The 20,247-nt window shown below is 42.7% G+C and overlaps 1 protein-coding gene across 1 annotated transcript in view; it reads left to right on the plus strand.

The window, feature by feature from the left end:
* Positions 1 to 20,247, plus strand: part of arb2a (ARB2 cotranscriptional regulator A) — a 169,296-nt gene that overhangs the window by 106,644 nt on the left and 42,405 nt on the right. The window contains exon 10 of the mRNA XM_085368137.1: positions 9,929 to 10,013. Coding sequence (XP_085224263.1) covers positions 9,929 to 10,013 — 85 coding nt within the window. The remainder of the gene's footprint in view (positions 1 to 9,928; positions 10,014 to 20,247) is intronic.

Consider the following 20,247-nt stretch of genomic DNA (forward strand, 5'->3'; position numbering starts at 1 on the left):
TATATATGTATATGTATATATATATATGTATATGTATATATATGTATATGTATGTATATATATGTATATGTATATATATGTATATGTATATATATGTATATGTATATATATATATGTGTATATATATATATGTATATATATATATATATAAACACCCAGCACGCCCCTGCGGGCGGTTTATCCTTCAAGCTCGGGTCCTCTACCAGAGGCCTGGGAGCTTGAGGGTCCTGCGCAGTATCTTAGCTGTTCCCAGGACTGCGCTCTTCTGGACAGAGATCTCCGATGTTATTCCCGGGATCTGCTGGAGCCACTCGCCTAGCTTGGGAGTCACCGCACCTAGTGCTCCGATTACCACGGGGACCACCCTCACCCTCCACATCCTCTCGAGCTCTTCTCTGAGCCCTTGGTATTTCTCCAGCTTCTCGTGTTCCTTCTTCCTGATGTTGCTGTCATTCGGAACCGCTACATCGATCACTACGGCCGTCTTCTTCTGTTTGTCTACCACCACTATGTCCGGTTGGTTAGCCACCACCATTTTGTCCGTCTGTATCTGGAAGTCCCACAGGATCTTAGCTCGGTCATTCTCCATCACCCTTGGGGGCATCTCCCATTTTGACCCCGGGACTTCCAGATTATACTCGGCACAGATGTTCCTGTACACTATGCCGGCCACTTGGTTATGGCGTTCCATGTATGCCTTGCCGGCTAGCATCTTACACCCTGCTGTTATGTGCTGGATTGTCTCTGGAGCATCTTCACACAGCCTGCACCTGGGGTCTTGCCTGGTGTGATAGACCCCAGCCTCTATGGATCTTGTGCTTAGTGCTTGTTCCTGTGCTGCCATGATTAGTGCCTCTGTGCTGTCTTTCAGTCCAGCTTTGTCCAGCCACTGGTAGGATTTCTGGATATCAGCCACCTTCTCAATCTTCCGGTGGTAGATACCATGCCGGGGCCTGTCCTTCCATGATGGTTCCTCGCCTTCCTCCACTTTCTTGGGTTTCTGCTGCCTGAGGTATTCACTGAGCACACTGTCAGTTGGGGCCATCTTCGTGATGTATTCATGGATGTTCCTTGTCTCATCCTGGACTGTGGTGCTGACACTCACCAGTCCCCGGCCCTCTTCCTTCCGCTTAGCGTACAGCCTCAGGGTGCTGGACTTGGGGTGAAACCCTCCATGCATGGTAAGGAGCTTTCTTGTCTTGATGTCAGTGGCTTCTATCTCCTCCTTTGGCCAGCCTATTACCCCAGCAGGGTACCTGATCATGGGCAGGGCGTAGGTGTTGATAGCCCAGATCTTGTTCTTACCGTTCAGCTGACTCTTCAGGACTTGCCTGACCCTTTGCAGGTACTTGGTGGTTGCAGCTTTCCTAGCGGCCTCTTCATGGTTCCCATTTGCCTGCGGGATCCCCAAGTACTTGTAACTGTATGTTCCGATGTTATTGCTGTATATCCTGGTGGTGTGGATCAGTGAATCGATGTCTCGTTCACTCTTGGCATACAGCTTGATGTCATCCATGTACAGGAGGTGGCTGACAACTGCTCCGTTCTGTAGTCGGTATCCGTAGCCAGTCTTGTCAATTATCTCACTGAGGGGGTTCAGGCCTATGCAGAACAGCAGTGGGGACAGAGCATCTCCTTGGTAGATCCCGCACTTGATGGTGACTTGTGCTATGGGCTTGAGGTTGGCCTCCAGTGTTGTCCGCCACATCCCCATTGAGTTCCTGATGAAGGCTCTCAGGGTCCTGTTGATCTTATATAGTTCTAGGCATTCCAGGATCCAGGTGTGGGGCATTGAGTCATAGGCCTTCTTGTAATCAATCCAGGCAGTGCACAGGTTGGTCAGTCTGGAGAACAGCTGGTTTATTCTCTTGCCTTCTATCTCTCTGGTGTACCTCCTCAAGCGGCTGGCCAAGGCTGTGAGTCGTTGCTTGGCAGTTTCCAAGGCCTCAGGTATGGACAGCTTCCTGTACTTCTTAGGCACCTTCTTCATAAGAAAAGTTGATAAAATAAATAAAAAATTATGTATTGTTCGATACATATGCGTACCGAACCGAAAGCACTGTATCGAACGGTTCAATATCGATACGAGTATCGTTGCACCCCAATACATAGATTTTATATATATATATATATATATATATAACACCCAGCACGCCCCTGCGGGCGGTTTATCCTTCAAGCTCGGGTCCTCTACCAGAGGCCTGGGAGCTTGAGGGTCCTGCGCAGTATCTTAGCTGTTCCCAGGACTGCGCTCTTCTGGACAGAGATCTCCGATGTTATTCCCGGGATCTGCTGGAGCCACTCGCCTAGCTTGGGAGTCACCGCACCTAGTGCTCCGATTACCACGGGGACCACCGTTACCTTCACCCTCCACATCCTCTCGAGCTCTTCTCTGAGCCCTTGGTATTTCTCCAGCTTCTCGTGTTCCTTCTTCCTGATATTGCTGTCATTTGGAACCGCTACATCGATCACTACGGCCGTCTTCTTCTGTTTGTCTACCACCACTATGTCCGGTTGGTTAGCCACCACCATTTTGTCCGTCTGTATCTGGAAGTCCCACAGGATCTTAGCTCGGTCATTCTCCACCACCCTTGGGGGCATCTCCCATTTTGACCTCGGGACTTCCAGGTTATACTCGGCACAGATGTTCCTGTACACTATGCCGGCCACTTGGTTATGGCGTTCCATGTATGCCTTGCCTGCTAGCATCTTGCACCCTGCTGTTATGTGCTGGATTGTCTCTGGGGCATCTTTACACAGCCTGCACCTGGGGTCTTGCCTGGTGTGATAGACCCCAGCCTCTATGGATCTTGTGCTCAGAGCTTGTTCTTGTGCTGCCATGATTAGTGCCTCTGTGCTGTCTTTCAGTCCAGCTTTGTCCAGCCACTGGTAGGATTTCTGGATATCAGCCACCTCCTCTATCTGCCGGTGGTACATACCGTGCAGGGGCCTGTCCTTCCATGATGGTTCCTCGTCTCCCTCCTCTTTCTTGGGTTTCTGCTGCCAGAGGTATTCACTGAGCACTCGGTCAGTTGGGGTATATATATATATATACATAAGGACATTTTTATAAGTAACCCATCTGTTTCATTGCACACTAATGTATGGGCAGCTCATCATAGAAGGTTAGCTAGCACTGAACCTCACTAATGCCCTGTTTGGTGAATAAAGATGGATGCCAATACAAGTGGATGTATGTGAGTTTGGGACACCCCAGCCGTGTTCTTTTCTCCTCGGACAGTGGTAATTCTCTTCTTTTGAGGTTCAAGAGGTCAGTGGATGGTGAAATGGAGTGATGAAACGGGTGAAAGAGAGAAGATAGGATTTAGAGATCAGCGCCTGCTGAGCCAGGTTGTATAGACCAGATGGGTCAGACAAGGGGGAACTGACGTCACAGCAAGGAAACCAAATAGTGAGTGAAGGTGAGATTAAAAAAAAGATGGGGTAGGCCAGAGCAAAGATAGAAAGACTCATCTACTGACTGAGACAGAAAAAAATATACAAAGAAACAGAGTATGAGAAACATTCAATTATTTAAATCCTGTTGACTGCCACTGAGAAAGCACAGTGTAGAGCTGTGGAAAGAGAAAAAAACACAGGTACTGTGTGAATGGAGTGAATACAGATGCAGAAGGAGGATGAAGAGATATATGTGGAGGTAGATGAGTAGCATAGTGAGGAGAAGTGAGTGAGAGAGAGAAATCCAAATGATGGTGTACAGCTGGCAGCCTGTCACAATCTCCAAGGTGTCTCCTGTCACTGTGCTGGCCTGCTGTCACACTCTAGTGGCCTGCCCAGAGCACGCACACACACACAGACACACACGCATATGCACACACATTCAGAGTACACTATGGTCATGAATAAACCATCCTAATCCATAGAGATTATTCAAGAACTGGGGGAGGTGGGTTAGAAACAGACACAGAGAGAGTGAGCAAAAATTGATACTCAGGACTACTTTCTGAGAAGTTAGGTAGCAGACTGTCATGTGTGTTATGGTTTAGGAGACTTTGTGCACTTGGTACAGAGTTTCTGTCATGGGACTCAGTTTGGTGTGCTTTCAGAATGAGAGGTGGAGATGCAGTTTTGCAACCGAGGTGGTATAGATGGTTGCATATATAGAAGGTTAGTCTCCCTCCCATCTGACACTCGGTCAGGACCCTTTGGCTCCACATTTTAATCCACTGGGTACCCTTTTAAAGTCATTGTATCAAAATGCCAAGTACTGTAATAGAAACCTAAATCCCTAAACGTCTGAAGTAGTTATCATGAGACCTTAGCCAAGAGCTCTCTGCACTTCACTGACACTGAACTCATCATTGCAGCAACAAGTAATATGATGGAAGGCTGAATCAACTGATAAGTTTGTCTTTAAACATGAGAGTGTATCTGAATGCAAACCCGTATAGTTTCGTTGCCTAAAATTGACAAAACAGTGACCTTAATTAAACAGTAAGAATTATGCATAGGATATAAATACAGGTACAAGCTTCAGAATAAACTTCACTCTGAATGGTGCATGCATTATGAGGAAAAACAAGCTATTAACAAGTTTCTTTGGTAGCATGTCCTGTAAACATCTTCTGGTTTTTTTTTTTTTAACTCTGGTAAGCTGCTTTGCTATTGTAACCATCTCTGCTAATACACATTTTACAATTAAAATACCCCATCTTCAGTTTTCTTGACTAGAGACAGGCATCTTTTAGTCACAATAAAATGTAACCTTTAAATTGTGACATCAGATTAAACATCTTTCACAGTTTGAGCATTTTACCAATAAATATGTGGGTAGTTGCTCACAACAGTCTTGCACACCACTGGAAAGTCTGCATTGATGCAGCTCTGGTGTTGAAGGCCATTATAAAGCACTCCTCTTTAAGGCGAATTGGTTTGTGGTAGCTACTAATGTGGTTAACCTTGCATGCAAATGCTCAAACGGAGTGGAAGTGTGTATGGAGACAAAACATCTACCAATATGTACCAAGTTGGCATGCGTACACACTGAGAATCCAGTGATTATATACAGTACCAGTCAAAGATCTGGTATGTCCAAACATTTGACTGGTATTTGTTGCTAAATTTAGAATTTATTTGATAAACAGTTTAATTATCAATCCACATTATTACTAATAAAATAATAGAGTTTTATTTTTTTTATTCTGCATTTTGCACAGTAGGAAGTGGTCATAAGTAATAATAAACTTTATATAGCACATTTGCAAATCATCAAAAACTGTTTCACAGGAGAAACAGAAAAAGAAAGAATATCGTTCAGCACGACCAGTTTTGTGGTGGGTCAGTGATGATTTGGGGAGATATATCCTTGGAGGGACACACAGACCTCTACAGGCTAAGCTGACTGCCATCAGTAATAATAATAATAATGGATTGGATTTATATAGCGCTTTTCAAGGCACCCAAAGCGCTTTACAATGCCACTATTCATTCACTCTCACATTCACACACTGGTGGAGGCAAGCTACGGTTGTAGCCACAGCTGCCCTGGGGCAGACTGACAGAAGCGAGGCTGCCATATCGCGCCATCACCAGTAGGGTAAAGTAGGGTAAAGTGTCTTCCCCACGACACAACGACCAGGACAGAGAGCCCGGGGATCGAACCGGCGACCTTCCGGTTACAGATACGCTTCCCAACCCCCTGAGCTATGGTCGCCCCATGGCTCCATGAACTCTTAAACCCTCTATCAGAAATCTGTAAGTTGATCATTTTTATCTCCATCAAACAATGTGGCATCCTTTCATTCCTAACACATTACTAAGTCCATATCAATCTAAATATGCCAACTGGTAGTTGGCAAAGTTAAACTTCAAAAGATTTTCCCAAAGACTGGGCAAATGTGTATGTTCATAACCAGCATAAATCCAAGCATGCAAAGAAAAGCACATGCACAGAGTAGCAGAGGTTTGGGACAGCCAAATCTGTTTACATGTTTGTTTCTCTGTCTGCTTTTAGTTCAATGGCATCATTGATCGGTGGACGAGCTGCTTGAAGTGATGATGCTATGTGTCAGAGGCAGCCGATGTGATGTGCCATCCTTTTGTCATGTCGCCCTTCTCTAATCCCAGCCAGCAGGCCTTGCCTTTATGTGACTGCTGTTATGCCTGCGGTCTCCCACAGTACTGGGGCTTTGTGCTGTGTGTGTGTGCATTTATGCAAGAGTTTGTGTGCACATGTGTGTTGTTGCCTTGACAAATCTATTCAAACCTCAGCCTCCCTGCCTCCATTGGTAGTGGAGGTGTAGGGGAGGGAGGAGGGCCCTTTGAAAGACTCCCCTCCTTCCCTTCTCTCTAGCTGCCTTCAGCCCACTGCTCCACAGCCCAGCTGACATCTTCCTCCAGACAGACAGAATGAATTAAAGGAGATACAATGAGACACTTGATGTAGCAGTCAAGGAGCCCCACTGCTTCTGTGCTACTCTGCACCACTCTGCCCTCGAGCCCGGGCTCAGAGGAGAGCACATCTAGGTAGGGCTGAACGATTATGGAAAATAATCTAATTGCGATTTTTTGCCCCAATATTGCGATTGCGATGCGATATGCGATTATTTTTTAAGGTATTTGTCTTCTGTATTATTAAACAAAGACAAGCAATACATCATATAGTATGGCCAATACTATATTACATTAATTTTAAACTGTTCTTTCCTGGAAGACAGACCTCTGTTATGATGACATGAGGTGATGCATGAATTGATGACTGACATTTTTATTTAACTTCTTCAATCACAACAGTATATTTGAACATACACAATAGTTTATTTTTAGCTTACAAACATCTGAGCATAAAGTGCTGACAAGGAACCCTGGTGTAAACATTAAAATGAAAGTCAGTACAATGTGCATATTGCAGAAATATACATAAAAAAAATCAGTGGCTTTACCACACTCAGTTTTTCGACATCTGTGAACTACTAGACAGTCATTCAATTAAAAAATAATATTAAATAAATAAAACTAATAAATAAAAAATACACACATCTTACTGATCTCTGCAGTCAGTAACATTACACATAAAGTGCAAACATAATAGCAATTGTATAAACACACACACAAACACGCCTTTAAAGTTTAAAGGCGTGAAATTGGACGGTCTAGTTCTGATTAGCGTCACCGCTGTCTCGGTGGAGTTTAATAAACTCGGCCGTCTGCTTCTTGCTATCTAAAATATAACCAGACACTGGTGTAAATTCTCGACTGTCTCATACTTCTGTTTAATAAGTTTTCTGTTTGACGTTTAGTCAGCTGTGTGAAAACCAAGGAGGAACCCACCCGGGGGATTAATAAAGTTTTATTTTATCTAATCTAATAACTTTAATCTCAGCCAAACCGATTTACTCACGAACAAACAAAACACTGAAAAAAGCCCAACAATAACATTTTTAGGTTGTCTAAGTGACTTATATATTACGTTTAACCCGAGCAGCGAAACTCCGCGGTGATCTGAAAATGATGTGCCGGGAGTTGTGCCGTTCTCGGCCGCATCAGTAACCCTCGAGCTCCCGGCTAGCTGTCGAGCTGGTGGGTAGCAGACGCCTCTGAAAACGTCGAAGCACTTTTGCAAATATGGGATATCTTGATAAACCGAGCAGATATTTGATGTTTACACAACTACTTTCTCGCCTGAAAATATGTTAAAAGTTTATTTTGTGACCCAGAAAGATTAGTATGAGTAATTTTAAAACTTAGTAGCGGCCGCCATTGCTGGAAACTGGAGTTTGGCTGGGCCGCGCTATGAATTCTGGGATATGGTAGTAATTTGGACAGCCTTCGGCGCGTCGCTGTGACGTAATCGGTCTACAAATGCGGCCTCAGGAGGATGCAGCCCATGAATTGTATAATATAATCGCAGTATAATCGCAGCCTTTGCGGTTAGAAAATTGCACTTGATCATGTCGCGATATTATCGCAAATGCGATATATCGTTCAGCCCTACATCTAGGGCAAACCAAAGGATCTAAAAATACACAATATGCCACTGTTTACCAAGATGACTTGTCATCTTCCCCCGAACACCAAGCCCTCCAGCCACCCCCCCTTCATCCCCTCTCATCTCTTGGCTGATCTTTCTTCAACCTCTTTGGCTACTTTTATTCTCTATGCTTTCCAGTGGCTAGCATTTTTTTTTGATTGACAGGGCTAAAAATAAATGAAAAAGCACCAGAAATTCAGGCATTCCTACCATTTAAGAGACACATTCAGTGATTGACTACTTTGGTTCATATGTAATCCATTCTTAAGAAAAACAAACTTTATTTCAATAACAGACTTTTCTGTAAATTTCCCAAATGAATATTTGCTACGGATTTATATGTTCCAGATGTTTCATCATGATTATCTCTTGTAATGAATTTCTATATTTCTCTATAAGCTTGCAGTAAATAAATCACAATGTACCCTCACTGCAGTATATGTCAAGCATATGATGAGAGATTTGCTTTGCCCTAGCTGCGCAGACTTTTTTCAACAAAAATAAACAGCAAAGAGGACCTCAGTTTGGATTAGATGTATTCAGTGTCTCTGCTTCGATGCAGTTTTAATATTCGTACAGAAACCAGAGAACTTGTAAAGACTATAGAACAGAATATATATCCACAAAAGTAATGTATGTGCGTTTGGGTGATTGTGTTACGTAATTTAAATTGAAAGCATTTGCAGGGTTTGTCTGTTCTGTGAGTCTTGCTTTAGGTCTTTGGGAGTCGGCGTCACAGAGGGCAAAAATGCAAAAGCATCTGTGCGTCAGTGTGTGTGTGTGTGTATATTTTGAAGGGTTCACAACTCTACACATCTTCGTGGGAGACCCCTTGAAATGCAGTCACTGACCCACACACACAACCGCACGCGCGCACACAAGCACGTACAATACCGTAATGGCTGTCAGGGGGCCAGGGTGAAAGTAAACAAGGGAAGATAAGCAGTGATTCAGAAGGACACCAGCTGCACATTCTAATCTCTTTACATTTTCTCTTTCTTCTATTGAACTTTTATCTTATCTTGGGGGACGTCGTCTCTAAGCATTCCTTCTCAGCCTCCCTCTGTCTCTTTCTCCCTTTTCCCTTGTTTTTGTACCTACCTTACAAGCCACAGCATACCAATCCACATTGCAGAGTCAAAAGGGAAAACAAACTTTGATGCGCTGTCATCCGCTGACCCGGAGAATGAAAACTTACAGCACTGAAAACTTAAGTTGCCTTATTCTGAAGCATTGATACTTTTGATTAATGGTACATGGGGCTTAAGACCTTATATGTCTAAAATAACCTGCAGTGGTAGGTAGAAAAAAAGGGAGTGCCAGACAGATAGGAAGATGAAGACAACATAAAGAAAAAAAACGAATGAAGAGGTCTTCTCCTCTTTCTGACAGTAGAGTTGTCAACCACTGGGGTTGTGAGAGGAGTAGGGGTGTTTGCAGGGGGTTATGGGTCAGCAAGCTGGGCAGACACCCTCCCCCAGGGCACTCACTCATCCGCTGTGGTAGAAGGCCTCAGCTCTCCACCACAAACAAACGCCAAGCTGTCTGAGCAACATGTCACTGAGCTTTTAATTGCTTGTTCCTGTCTCTCCTTCTCTTCCCCCACCTTACTCATCTACACACACACAGAAACACACACACTTTCTTGCGTACTGTCTTTCTGTTTGTTTCCAACCGCTTTCGCTCCTTTTTCAGTGTTTGGTTAGATGCAGTTGAAACAAAATAAAAACACACACCCATTATTAACAAGATTAAAGACTTAAATTTTGTACCAAATACTTTCCTTTTATATCTTCATCTTTTACAATAGTTTTCTCTGTGTTTGTGGAAGTAATAGTGGAAGAAACTGCTTGCTACATATTCATTACTCTCCACATGTCATATTTAATTCTTTTGAATGTCAAAGAGTTTATTTGTTTTATTTTTCTCTTTCTAAAGCACTGTCGTAACTGGGTATCAAGTCCAGAGCCCTTGGACATACCACTGGAGCCTATGATGCCAGACTGCCCCAGAGTCTCTGCAGGTACCAAAACTGTCTGTCCAAAAATATAAACAGTATTTCTCAATGTCTGTGAATCACAGCATAATTGGGATCCCTTTCAGTTTTATTAGATTTTGCTCATTATAAGGCTGTTGAACATTGAAGTATTGGGAGGTTCCTGGTTAAAATTTGACACACGTTTGCGAGCAGGAAACTGGATTGTGCCAATGTTAGATAAGTCAAGCATATTTGTTTTTTTTAGTAACAGTTAAAAAAGAGGCATGGTTTCTCTGGGTGGTATAGTGAGGTGTACTGAGAAACTAGTGCATCGAGAGGGTTACAAACAACGATGCAATAATCTGTCCATTGATTTTAACACTTGTATATGTTGAAAGTCAGTTAAATATCTAGAAACCATAACCACAGATTATTTAGCATGAAAATTGAAGGTGGTTTTTTCGTTCTATATCATTGGTTTAAATATAATGTGGAACTGTCACAGAGGATGTAATAGTGCAGCTTGGTATTTCTTTTAATAAAAAGCAATAAGGACTCATGCAGACTAAAAATAAACTCCTCAGTATTTGTGTATTTTTTCCTTCAGTGATTTAAAGGAGTGGATCGTAATTCAGTCAGTTCAGAACGGTGTGTATTTAGCACATGTCCATGTTTGTGCGCATGTGTCTGGGTAATGGATACATCTTAAATCTTAGTAGAACAGATTGAGTGTCATTGTTAGACAAACTGTGGAACTGAAGCAGTGGAAGATTATCTTGAAACACAAATAGAGAGGTTGTATCAGCAGCACTGCAGAAATTTTGCTATCTGAGTTCATTTCTGTTTTCATCTTCTTTGTGACCCCCTCTTGCATTTTTTTTCATCATCCATTCTGTCTCCTATATTCATTAATCCTTTCCTGTGGTGTTTGGCTTCCTGTCCTTGTGCCCTCTCTGTGGTTGACTGGCCTTGATGATGTCACGTCCATCATGAGAATGTGTCCTTAATGTAGGATTAGGGATGAAAGCTGTAATCCTCAACATGACTGTTGATAAGAGATGATGATTGCAGTGTTGTTTGAAGAGTGACACACACACAGGCATGCTTGCACAGTCCCACACATATGAAAAAAAGAAGGAAAGTCAAGCCTTAAGCAGGAAGCAATATATCTGTCGCAGGTATTAAAAACACCTGTTTTTGCTTTGTTACAGTGTTACACACAAACATACTCGAACGTTCACGTTCTTAGCTCTTCCCTCATTTCCATCTTTGCTCGGGATGCTCTGCTTTGTGATTTTATTCTCTTCAAAGATCCTCCCTGACATCCTGGTGAATGTATAGGTCATCTTACACATGCTCCACATGTCTGTGAATACATCTCTAGCACTCCTATCTCATCTCGGCCACTAAAACGGCATGTTCCACATGGAGCTGTGTGGGTGGGTGGCCTTAACATCTTCGAGTGAATCAGCTCCTTGAAATGTCATCTAGCCTTCAATACAAACCTCATGCTGTATTTCATGCTCAAATGTCAGTTTTTTACTTTGATGATTTATGTCTCTTCTGCTCCTTCTCCGTGACTGCTGTCGGTCAAAAGACAGCAACAGTTGTGCCAAAATATTGAGGTCACCTTTTGAAACTGTTGGCATGCCTAACAATATCTAAACACAGACTTGTTTGACACGGCGTCCATCCAAATGTATGCACTATTGACTTGTGCTCTATTGACTTTTGCTACTTTAAGCAAGCTGAAAAGATCTCGGTCTCTAGCCTGTTAACAGAGCTGCCAACTCGGCTTGTCTCTGGTCTTTTAGTGGACACTTCTAATGTCAAAGGTTGGTTCAGTCATCTTTGTGTCCTTGGCAGCCTGGCAGGTTCACAAGCAGCAGCTATTGTGGTGAGAGTCACAGCAGAGCAACGGAGGTGACGAGGTTGAGAGAAGGTTGAAGGAAGGCTGTCAGGGCATCGTGGCCCAACACTTCAATCAGCAGTCACTCCTGCTACTACGACTGCCTTTGTTTAGGTTGCTATAGTATGGATATGTGTGTGTAGGTGTTGCTAATCAAGGTTGGAGATAAAACCTCTCAGCAACAGAAAACAGACCAGTGAATCCTTGTTATCATGCACGCACATGCATGTGCACATACGCAATGACAGACATCCCAATGTGAACCGCTGCTCTTCTACGTAGCCAGACCGAGGAAGCCCTGGGCCCCTGGCTGCTGCTGAGAATGGCGTATGATCACTCACTTAACGGACACACACACGCACGCACGCACGCACGCTAAGTGCAAGGGTATTGGTCAGGCAGAAAAATGGGAGAATGGGTTGAAGGGTGAGTCTTGTCATTGCTCTTTTGCTCTCCTGCATCCATTCTTCTTTCTTAGCAATAACTAATTTTTCGAAGAAAGATAATTATTCTTGGTTTCACCCTTTATGTATCTACTCCTCTGCATACCTCTTGGCTCTCTGGAGAAATGAGGATCCGTTTTGATTCAGATTTTTTTTGGCAAAAGGAGCCTTGAAGGCATGTCTGCTATTCCTAAGCATCTGTGAAGCAATGCTGGTATACCATAATATGTTAATATTATATGTTAATGATAATCTCTGGGAGTCTTCACTAATATATCAATATCATTATCATTGGAATAAAGCCTGGATCCATCCCCTTCTCCTTTGACTGTCTTGCTTTCCTCTTTCACTACCTTATTCTTTTCGTTATTTGTTTCTTTGCTTGTTTGTTTTGTTTTGGGGTTTTTGTTTGTTTTTTTAATTTGTTTTCTGTAAATTTTTGCTAAAGGAATTTGTTCCTCCTAAGAAGGTCGGTGCTCTGGCATTTGGCAGGGGCCTGGCACACTTGCAGAATTTTATCAGTTAGCAGCACACTGAACACAGGCTAAATATGCAGATAAAGTGGAACCAATCTCTTTCTGGAAAAGCTCCCTTTGTGTGTTTGCGCATGTGTGTGTTGGAGTAGAAGCAAGGCTGACAGAAATAAGTTGAGGAGTCGGGTGCTTGTTAATGTGGGGGTTGCAGAAGCCTTCCCAACATGTAATCATTCCAAACCTGGACTGTTTAGATGCCAAGCAAAGGATACCGTTCAAAGTTGGAGACAATGAGGGTGATCAGAAATAGATGGATAAAAAAAGAGCAAATACAGGAGAGTGTTACTTGTAATGGCTCTTCTATTTTTGTTGGGGGGGGGGGGGGGGTTGCCTTGTTTGAAGTTTTTGGAGGGGGTTTTCTGAGACTGAAGATTATTCATTTATTAGTAAGGCTGTACTTTGGGAAAACCCCATTGCTATTAACACACCAATACATAAAAACACACACATGAACACACAACTTCCTCTTGGGTGATTATTCATTGTCCAAGCTGATTATTAATTACAAAGGGGGAGCTCTCTGAAGGTAAACACTGATTAATGGCTAACAAAAGTAAGTTAATGTCTTACCTGTACTTTAATTACCAACCATGCTCTAGTACAAGAGTCCCAGCACAATGCTGTAATTAACCATAATGGACTGCAGAATGGGACTCACTTTCATTTCCTGTATAACATATATATGTATTGGATGTATTTTTTTTTTTACTTTTGCTGTTAAAATCAAATATTAATTATTATTATTATCTGTATCATGAATTGTTACAGAAGTAAGAATTATTTTTGTGTGATGACAAGGGGGGACACTTTGAATTTTTTAAACTAATAATGTACTTAGACCCATAGACAAAAAATGAGTACTTTTAAATAAAAGTAGGTATGTTGACACATAATGTCAAGCTTTTATTGCAAATGTGTTTCATCCTGCTCTAGGTTTGACTTGACTGTAACCCTCACCTCCCTGATCCACGCATTGCTGACTGTGAAACACCTTTAGCTGTCTCCACTTCTTCACCACACAAAAACATCAATCTGTCACACACACACACACACACACACACACACACACACACACACACACACACACACACACACACACACAGACAGACACAGTGTGTGATTGATATTTGTGTGAGCTGATTTGGGAAATTTAGACCCACTCAAATGAAGCTCACCTCCTCTAACCTCTGTTTTTTCAGCTTGGTAGGGTGGAAGTCCGCTGCCTTGGTAGAAGGTCACATGGAAGTGAATGTGGGTATCTTGTATATGTGTGTGTGTGCATGTGTGTTTTACGAGTGTGTTTTCACATACCTATTATGTGTTTTCGTAGCCTCACTTGCACATTCTGTGTCAGAATTGCAGGATGTAGAGAGGTAAACTCAGGTGAACTGGATGCTAACCTCTGATCTGGATCCAGAGGGTCGGGGCATTGTCTGGGTCAAATCATTGCTAGACTAAATCATGATGATGTGGAAAATGCTGATGTCAGTGACTCACAAATGTATTTTTCTGTTTCAAAGTGTTCATATTGAATTTCTAACATATTGAATTCAGTATCATAAAGTCTTTCAAATGATCAGAATACCAATTCATAAGACCATAAGCCTAAATAACAGATACATCTGACTGAAATTTGCCTGCATAACAGAGAGAAAGACAGCATGTCACATATCTTTTCCAAATGTTTACCCCCTTTTCATTCTTATATATCCTGTAATTTGTGTTGTGAGTACTCTAAAAGGACAGAATTAGTGTTTTTTGTTTTTCATTGGTACTGTCACGGTTTGGCAGGGCAAACCGTGGGGAAGTAGGGAAGGAGGGCCCAGGCGTAGTGCTCTGTGTATAAGCAGTGCGTTTATTTACAGTGAATGGAACAATAACAGTAAATCCCCGTGCTCTCCCGTGCTCTCCCGTGACTCCCGTGACTCCCGTGTCGTGTCTTCTCAAAAAGTCCGTGCTCTGTGTTCTCCACTCTCGTGTGTCCACACACCCCGTGCTTACTGCCCTACGCTGTTCCACACTCCTCCTGAGCGGAAATAACAGAGGCAGCCATCAAGACACTTAATTCCAGTAGGCATACACTCACAGACTTAACCAAGCTGAAGACTAACGTGGAGTCTCATGGAATGATCCCGCGTCGGTTGGAGCTCCATCGGTCTCCTAAATAGCTCCCCCGACGAGCCTGATCAGCAGCAGGTGTGTGTGGGGCTTCAGGCGTGGCCAATCCTCTAGCAGGACCACGCCCATCAGGCCTGCAGGTGCTTGGCATCCACACACACGTATATACGCACACATACCTACACACGCCTACACATACAATAAGTGGAACACCGAACAGAAGCATAGACTTACAAATACATATCACAATAACAATTCCATAACTGCTCAGTGACAGGTGATAATTGTATTTTACAACCATTAAAATTTTGATTTGAGAGAATCATGGTTAGAGAGAAAAATAAATCTCTTGTTTGGTCCTACAAATTTTTATTTGAGAGAGGGAAAAACTGGGTACGCCTTGTTTACATTTCCATTTTATTCAGATGAATTCTCAATATGAACAGTCAAAGTACAACAAAAGCACTGGTATGTTATGTAGGTGACATCTCACTAACATATCTGAGATATGATCAGGCATCATACTTCATCACTGATGTTAAGAAAAACAGGTGATGCTTTCTTTTACAATATACAATCCAGACTCACTCTTTATATGTTGCACAATGTCCCAACTGTTTTGGAAAAGAGTTGTTATTCTACAAGCATGGTGTGTAAAATTACAAAATTACCTTAAAGACTCTGTCTCTCTTGCGCCTAAGCTTATATTAGTATTAGCCATGCTCTCATATGAATCTATGTCAGGCAACTTTTATTTGCAGTCACTTGACTATCACTTACCTAGTATTAGCCTTATAGTGAAGCACGGTGATGGTAGCATTATGCCTTAGAGATACCTCTCTCCAACAGGGACGAGGAAACAGAACCAGGGATGAATTAATTCATTCCATTCTTTCTTTCGCAGTTTTATGAATACTGCTCTTGTCACCTATTACATACATTTTGTATACATATTTGGAATAGGTATACGCAGTCGATAGATAAATGTATGGGACATATACTTGTACTCTGACAAGAGCTCATACCCTTTCATTTTTTAAGCTACCGTAATTATGCTAACCACAAGCATGTCTGAAAAGCCCAGTCTGTGGTCTTCTATTCAACCCTACACTAGGTAAACTCTATCCAGAAGGCATTTTTTCTACTCCTTCTCTTACTCATAGTCTACCCATCATCCCGGGAAGGAGAAGAAAGGAGAGAGACAAAAAGGGAAGGAGCCTGGCATGCATAAATGAAAGTTCAACAAGGTTCAATGAAACACTTATACAATTTGCCGCAATATAGTAGGGTTTTATAATCTCATTATCATCTTAGTGCCAGATTTGCCCATGAGGGCCGTTCCGTATTCAGTGTTATTAGCTCCTTAGATTTGTCCATTTGTCCTTCTGCTACTAGCCTTGCAGCCAATCACTGGGACAGAATCTCTAATAAATACCCCCTCCTTTTTGCTTTATCTCCACTTGCCTTACCTTCTACATTTTAATTTATGCCTTTTTTTTTTACTTTTATTTGCTATGGGGCACGCGCTAACTATTATTCTGGTAATGACTATATAAGTTTCTTTATGTGGTAGTAATTTCTCTGTAAAGACATCTGTATCTACTTTACAGTATCTTCACCTTTATCTTGTATACATTTGAATTTAAATTTTAATGTATGACTTCAAAACAACTTTTCATTTGAATTTAATCAGTAAACTTCAAATGATTGTTTCCTTTCTGTATGTTTTGAATGAATGTTACATTTGTTTACTGTGATAGTGTTTTTAATCTTCTTTCCCAATCAAGGCTCTTTTTTTACTCTCTGATTATTCAGGGTCAGATGGGGGCGCTAATGTGCAGGATACAGTAGAGCAGTCCACTGGCTGTATTTGAATTCCCAAGCCTCTTAGCAGATGTGGGCAGTGTCCATCCTTCGTCACTCAGGGCATCCCCAGATTAGTGCTTCATGGACATGGATCTCATTTGCCCATATGGCCTTTTCTCATTGAGTCGATATAGGCTTTAATCCGCCCATGCCTTTATCCCTATCACCAGCCCATCATTCTGAGGGTGGTGGACGGTGGTCCGAAAAGTTTTAATTCCAAGTCATTTGTACAGTTCTTTTAGTGTGCGAGACAAGAACAATGTGCCCTGGTCAATCACTATATCTTTTGGGATGCTGACTCGGGAGACGAACTGAAACACAGTCTCCTCCTTCCCAGAGGAGACATATTTTTGTATGTCCCCATGTACACACTTGTCCTCCACCCACTCTGTCTCCAACAATGCCCTGGCCGAACCAGAGTTTGGTGGATCAAGGTCTGCGTGCATCCCGAGTCGACCATATCCTGGCGTATATCCCCTAAACACATTACAGGTATGGTGTACATCCTTCCTGGACTGGGGGAAGGTGTTGGAGGGCTGGTGACACTGACCACCTGCCCCACCTCCGTCAGCAGGCATTACTGGTGCCAGTCTATAGCTGCCTTCACCTCCAACACACCTGCATCAGCAATTGCGAGGCTCCCTGTGAGTTGGGGAAGCACCCTTCATTGCTGGGGAGGCAATAGAGCGTGTGTTAGAGACCACCTCTCGTGGCAGCTGCTCTGCAGCCCACGAAGCTGTAGTGGTTCTGGGGAGCCTCCTCCTCAGGCCTGGGACTGGCCGACTCTGCTGCCTAGAGCCAGAGCAACCAGGTCCTCCAACTCTCTTGTCTGATCCTCGGCCTGATCCCATAGCCATTGGAGCTAACCTTGATGCAACGCCACCTGCTCCCGGTGCATGGTGGCCGTTTCCGCCAGCAATGTTGCCAGTACTGCCACTGGCTGCACTGGTCATGGCTCATCCCGCAACTGGTTTTCGACATCACTGTGACACAATTGATCCATATGTACACACTGTTACAGGACTGATTATGTTTTATATGACACTTTTTCAAGATCTCTGTGCAGCTTTTCAGACAACTTGTTCCCAGAACAGCCATCCTCTCTCCAATCCCAGCTGGCAACTGAAATAGCAGGACTGATCACACCAATCAGTCCCAGCTGCTCTGCCAGCAGAACCCACTGCCCCACCCTCCTCTGCAGCGGAGCCGTAGACCACACCCCCACCACACAAACCTTAGACAATGCAGTCAGACAAGCTGCGATAAAACCAAGATTCATCCATTGGATTGATAGATGGAGAAGCAGCATTTGTCACTCCAGAGAACATGTCTCCACTTCTTTTTACTGAGTCCAGTGGTGTCATGCTTTACACTACTGCATCTGGCACTTTGCATTGTGATTGATGAGGCTTGGATGCAGCTGCTTGGCCATGGAAAGTTATCCCATGAAGCTCTCTACGCACTGTTCTTGAGCTAATCTGAAGTCCACATGACGTTTGGAGGTCTGTAGTGATTGACTTACCTCCGTAAGCTATGTACCTCAACACCTGCTGACCCCCCTCTGTGATTATACGTGGCCTAGCGCTTCATGGCTGAGTTGCTATTGTTCTCGATCGCGTGCACTTTGTCATAACAATGGACTCTGGAGCATTTAGTAGTGAGGAAATTTCACAACTGGACTTGCACAGGTGGCATTTCCAGCACGGTACCACGCTGAAGACACTGAGCTCCTGAGAGCTCATTCTATATACCTTAAAGTTTTAGCAGTTAGCCAGCTTGCCGTAACGTAATATAAAGCAAGATGGTGCTGTATAGGCATGCAAAAAATGTACAAAGTCGACGTAAAGCATTCAGAAGTTACAATAAATGTCACATGCGTCACATGGTTTGGACTTTCAAGGAAGAGCTGACAGTGAGGGTAGGGGCTAACATCAACTCTATCACAAAATACGTCAGATCATTTGGGTTTGAAAAGATTGATTTCTTGCGGCACCAGAATATAATTAGAGTTTTTGTCAAGTCTCCAAGCTCATCACGCCCCACAAAATTGATAAATACAGAAATTGGGAAGTTATGAGTAAACATCCCCTGGAGCCTACAGGTGGGTGCTGAGATGTTGAAGGGTTTGAAACAGCAGACAGGGCAGCAGGGAAACACTGACTAACATAAGAGACGATAAACTTTGTAACTTAAAAAGTTAGCCAAAATGACATGGTGTTTTTCATACACGAAGTTAGAAAAGTGAAGCATGTTACATGATTGCAGTGCTGCTAGAGTTTCATGTCTGTTCATTTTATTCATCTGCATAGCTCTACTGAATCTTGTGTAAAAGAGCTCCAGACTAAGTCACCTACTATATATAAGCACATAAGGCTTATAAGTATATATATATATATATATATATATATATATATATATATATATATATATATTACACTCATTGGTCAAAAGTACTGCCCATAATATTAAAGTGTTTCATCAGGGTTATGGTAAAAGAAGTACGGCTAGAACAACATAAGTACCATGATATCTCCTGTTCTTCTTTTTTCTTTCTTGTTGTACATGATCATAGAAGAGATCAAGATGGGGTTTTATTAGCTAATGCTAGCTAGCTTAGTTAGTGAAACCATTTTTTACTGTAGTGTGAAACGTTATGCAAATTTTTTCAAGCACAAAGGAGGGTCAAAACAAAATCCACTTACTTGCAGGGCTCGCAAAATCGCTAGCCCGACGTCCCGGGGCTAGCGATTTTTCCAGTCGGGCTACCAAAATCTCAGCCCTGCCCGTCGGGCTATCATAGGAAGGAAAAATATATTTCAATGCTTTTGCATTCTTTCGGAAATGTAGCTGGGTAATTATGTCATTGGCATCGGTGAGCCACTGTCAATGTGACATATTGAAATCGCGTTTGAATTTGCGCTTGTTTTTTGCTTTCACTTTGCAATCGTGCGAACTGTGTATAGAGATCGTCAGCACTGATTGGTGGGTGACGATTAATTGCGCACCAATTCCTCTGACATCGTCTTATCAATCGTTAGCTTACTATTCAAACATGACAAGTGAAATCTTCCGCAGCAAGCTTAAACATGTGAGAGGTTGATCGCGCAGAGAATCGCTGAGCGTTATGTGAGTGCGTGTGTAAAACCAGCAGGATATATATTTTAGTTCAGCCAAATAAGACAGGTCAGGGTGAAGAAGTGACCACAAAACGGAAAAGTTATGACAAATCAGACTATAAGGCAAAAAGAAAGTGCAGCTTTATGGTTTCATGGACAAAAGAATTTCTGTGGCTGCAATATGACGAGCTAAATAACCAGGGCTGCACATAAGTGGTCCGCAGGTGCGCTTTCGCTATCAAAATAAAAAACGCGCACATGATAAGAAGTTGCAACGCGTGTTTACATACATAA

This window comes from Diplotaxodon limnothrissa, linkage group LG12, assembly GCF_057381915.1.
Source record: "Diplotaxodon limnothrissa isolate DT_005_m linkage group LG12, D_limnothrissa_male_GT1.1, whole genome shotgun sequence".
NCBI lineage: Eukaryota > Metazoa > Chordata > Actinopteri > Cichliformes > Cichlidae > Diplotaxodon > Diplotaxodon limnothrissa.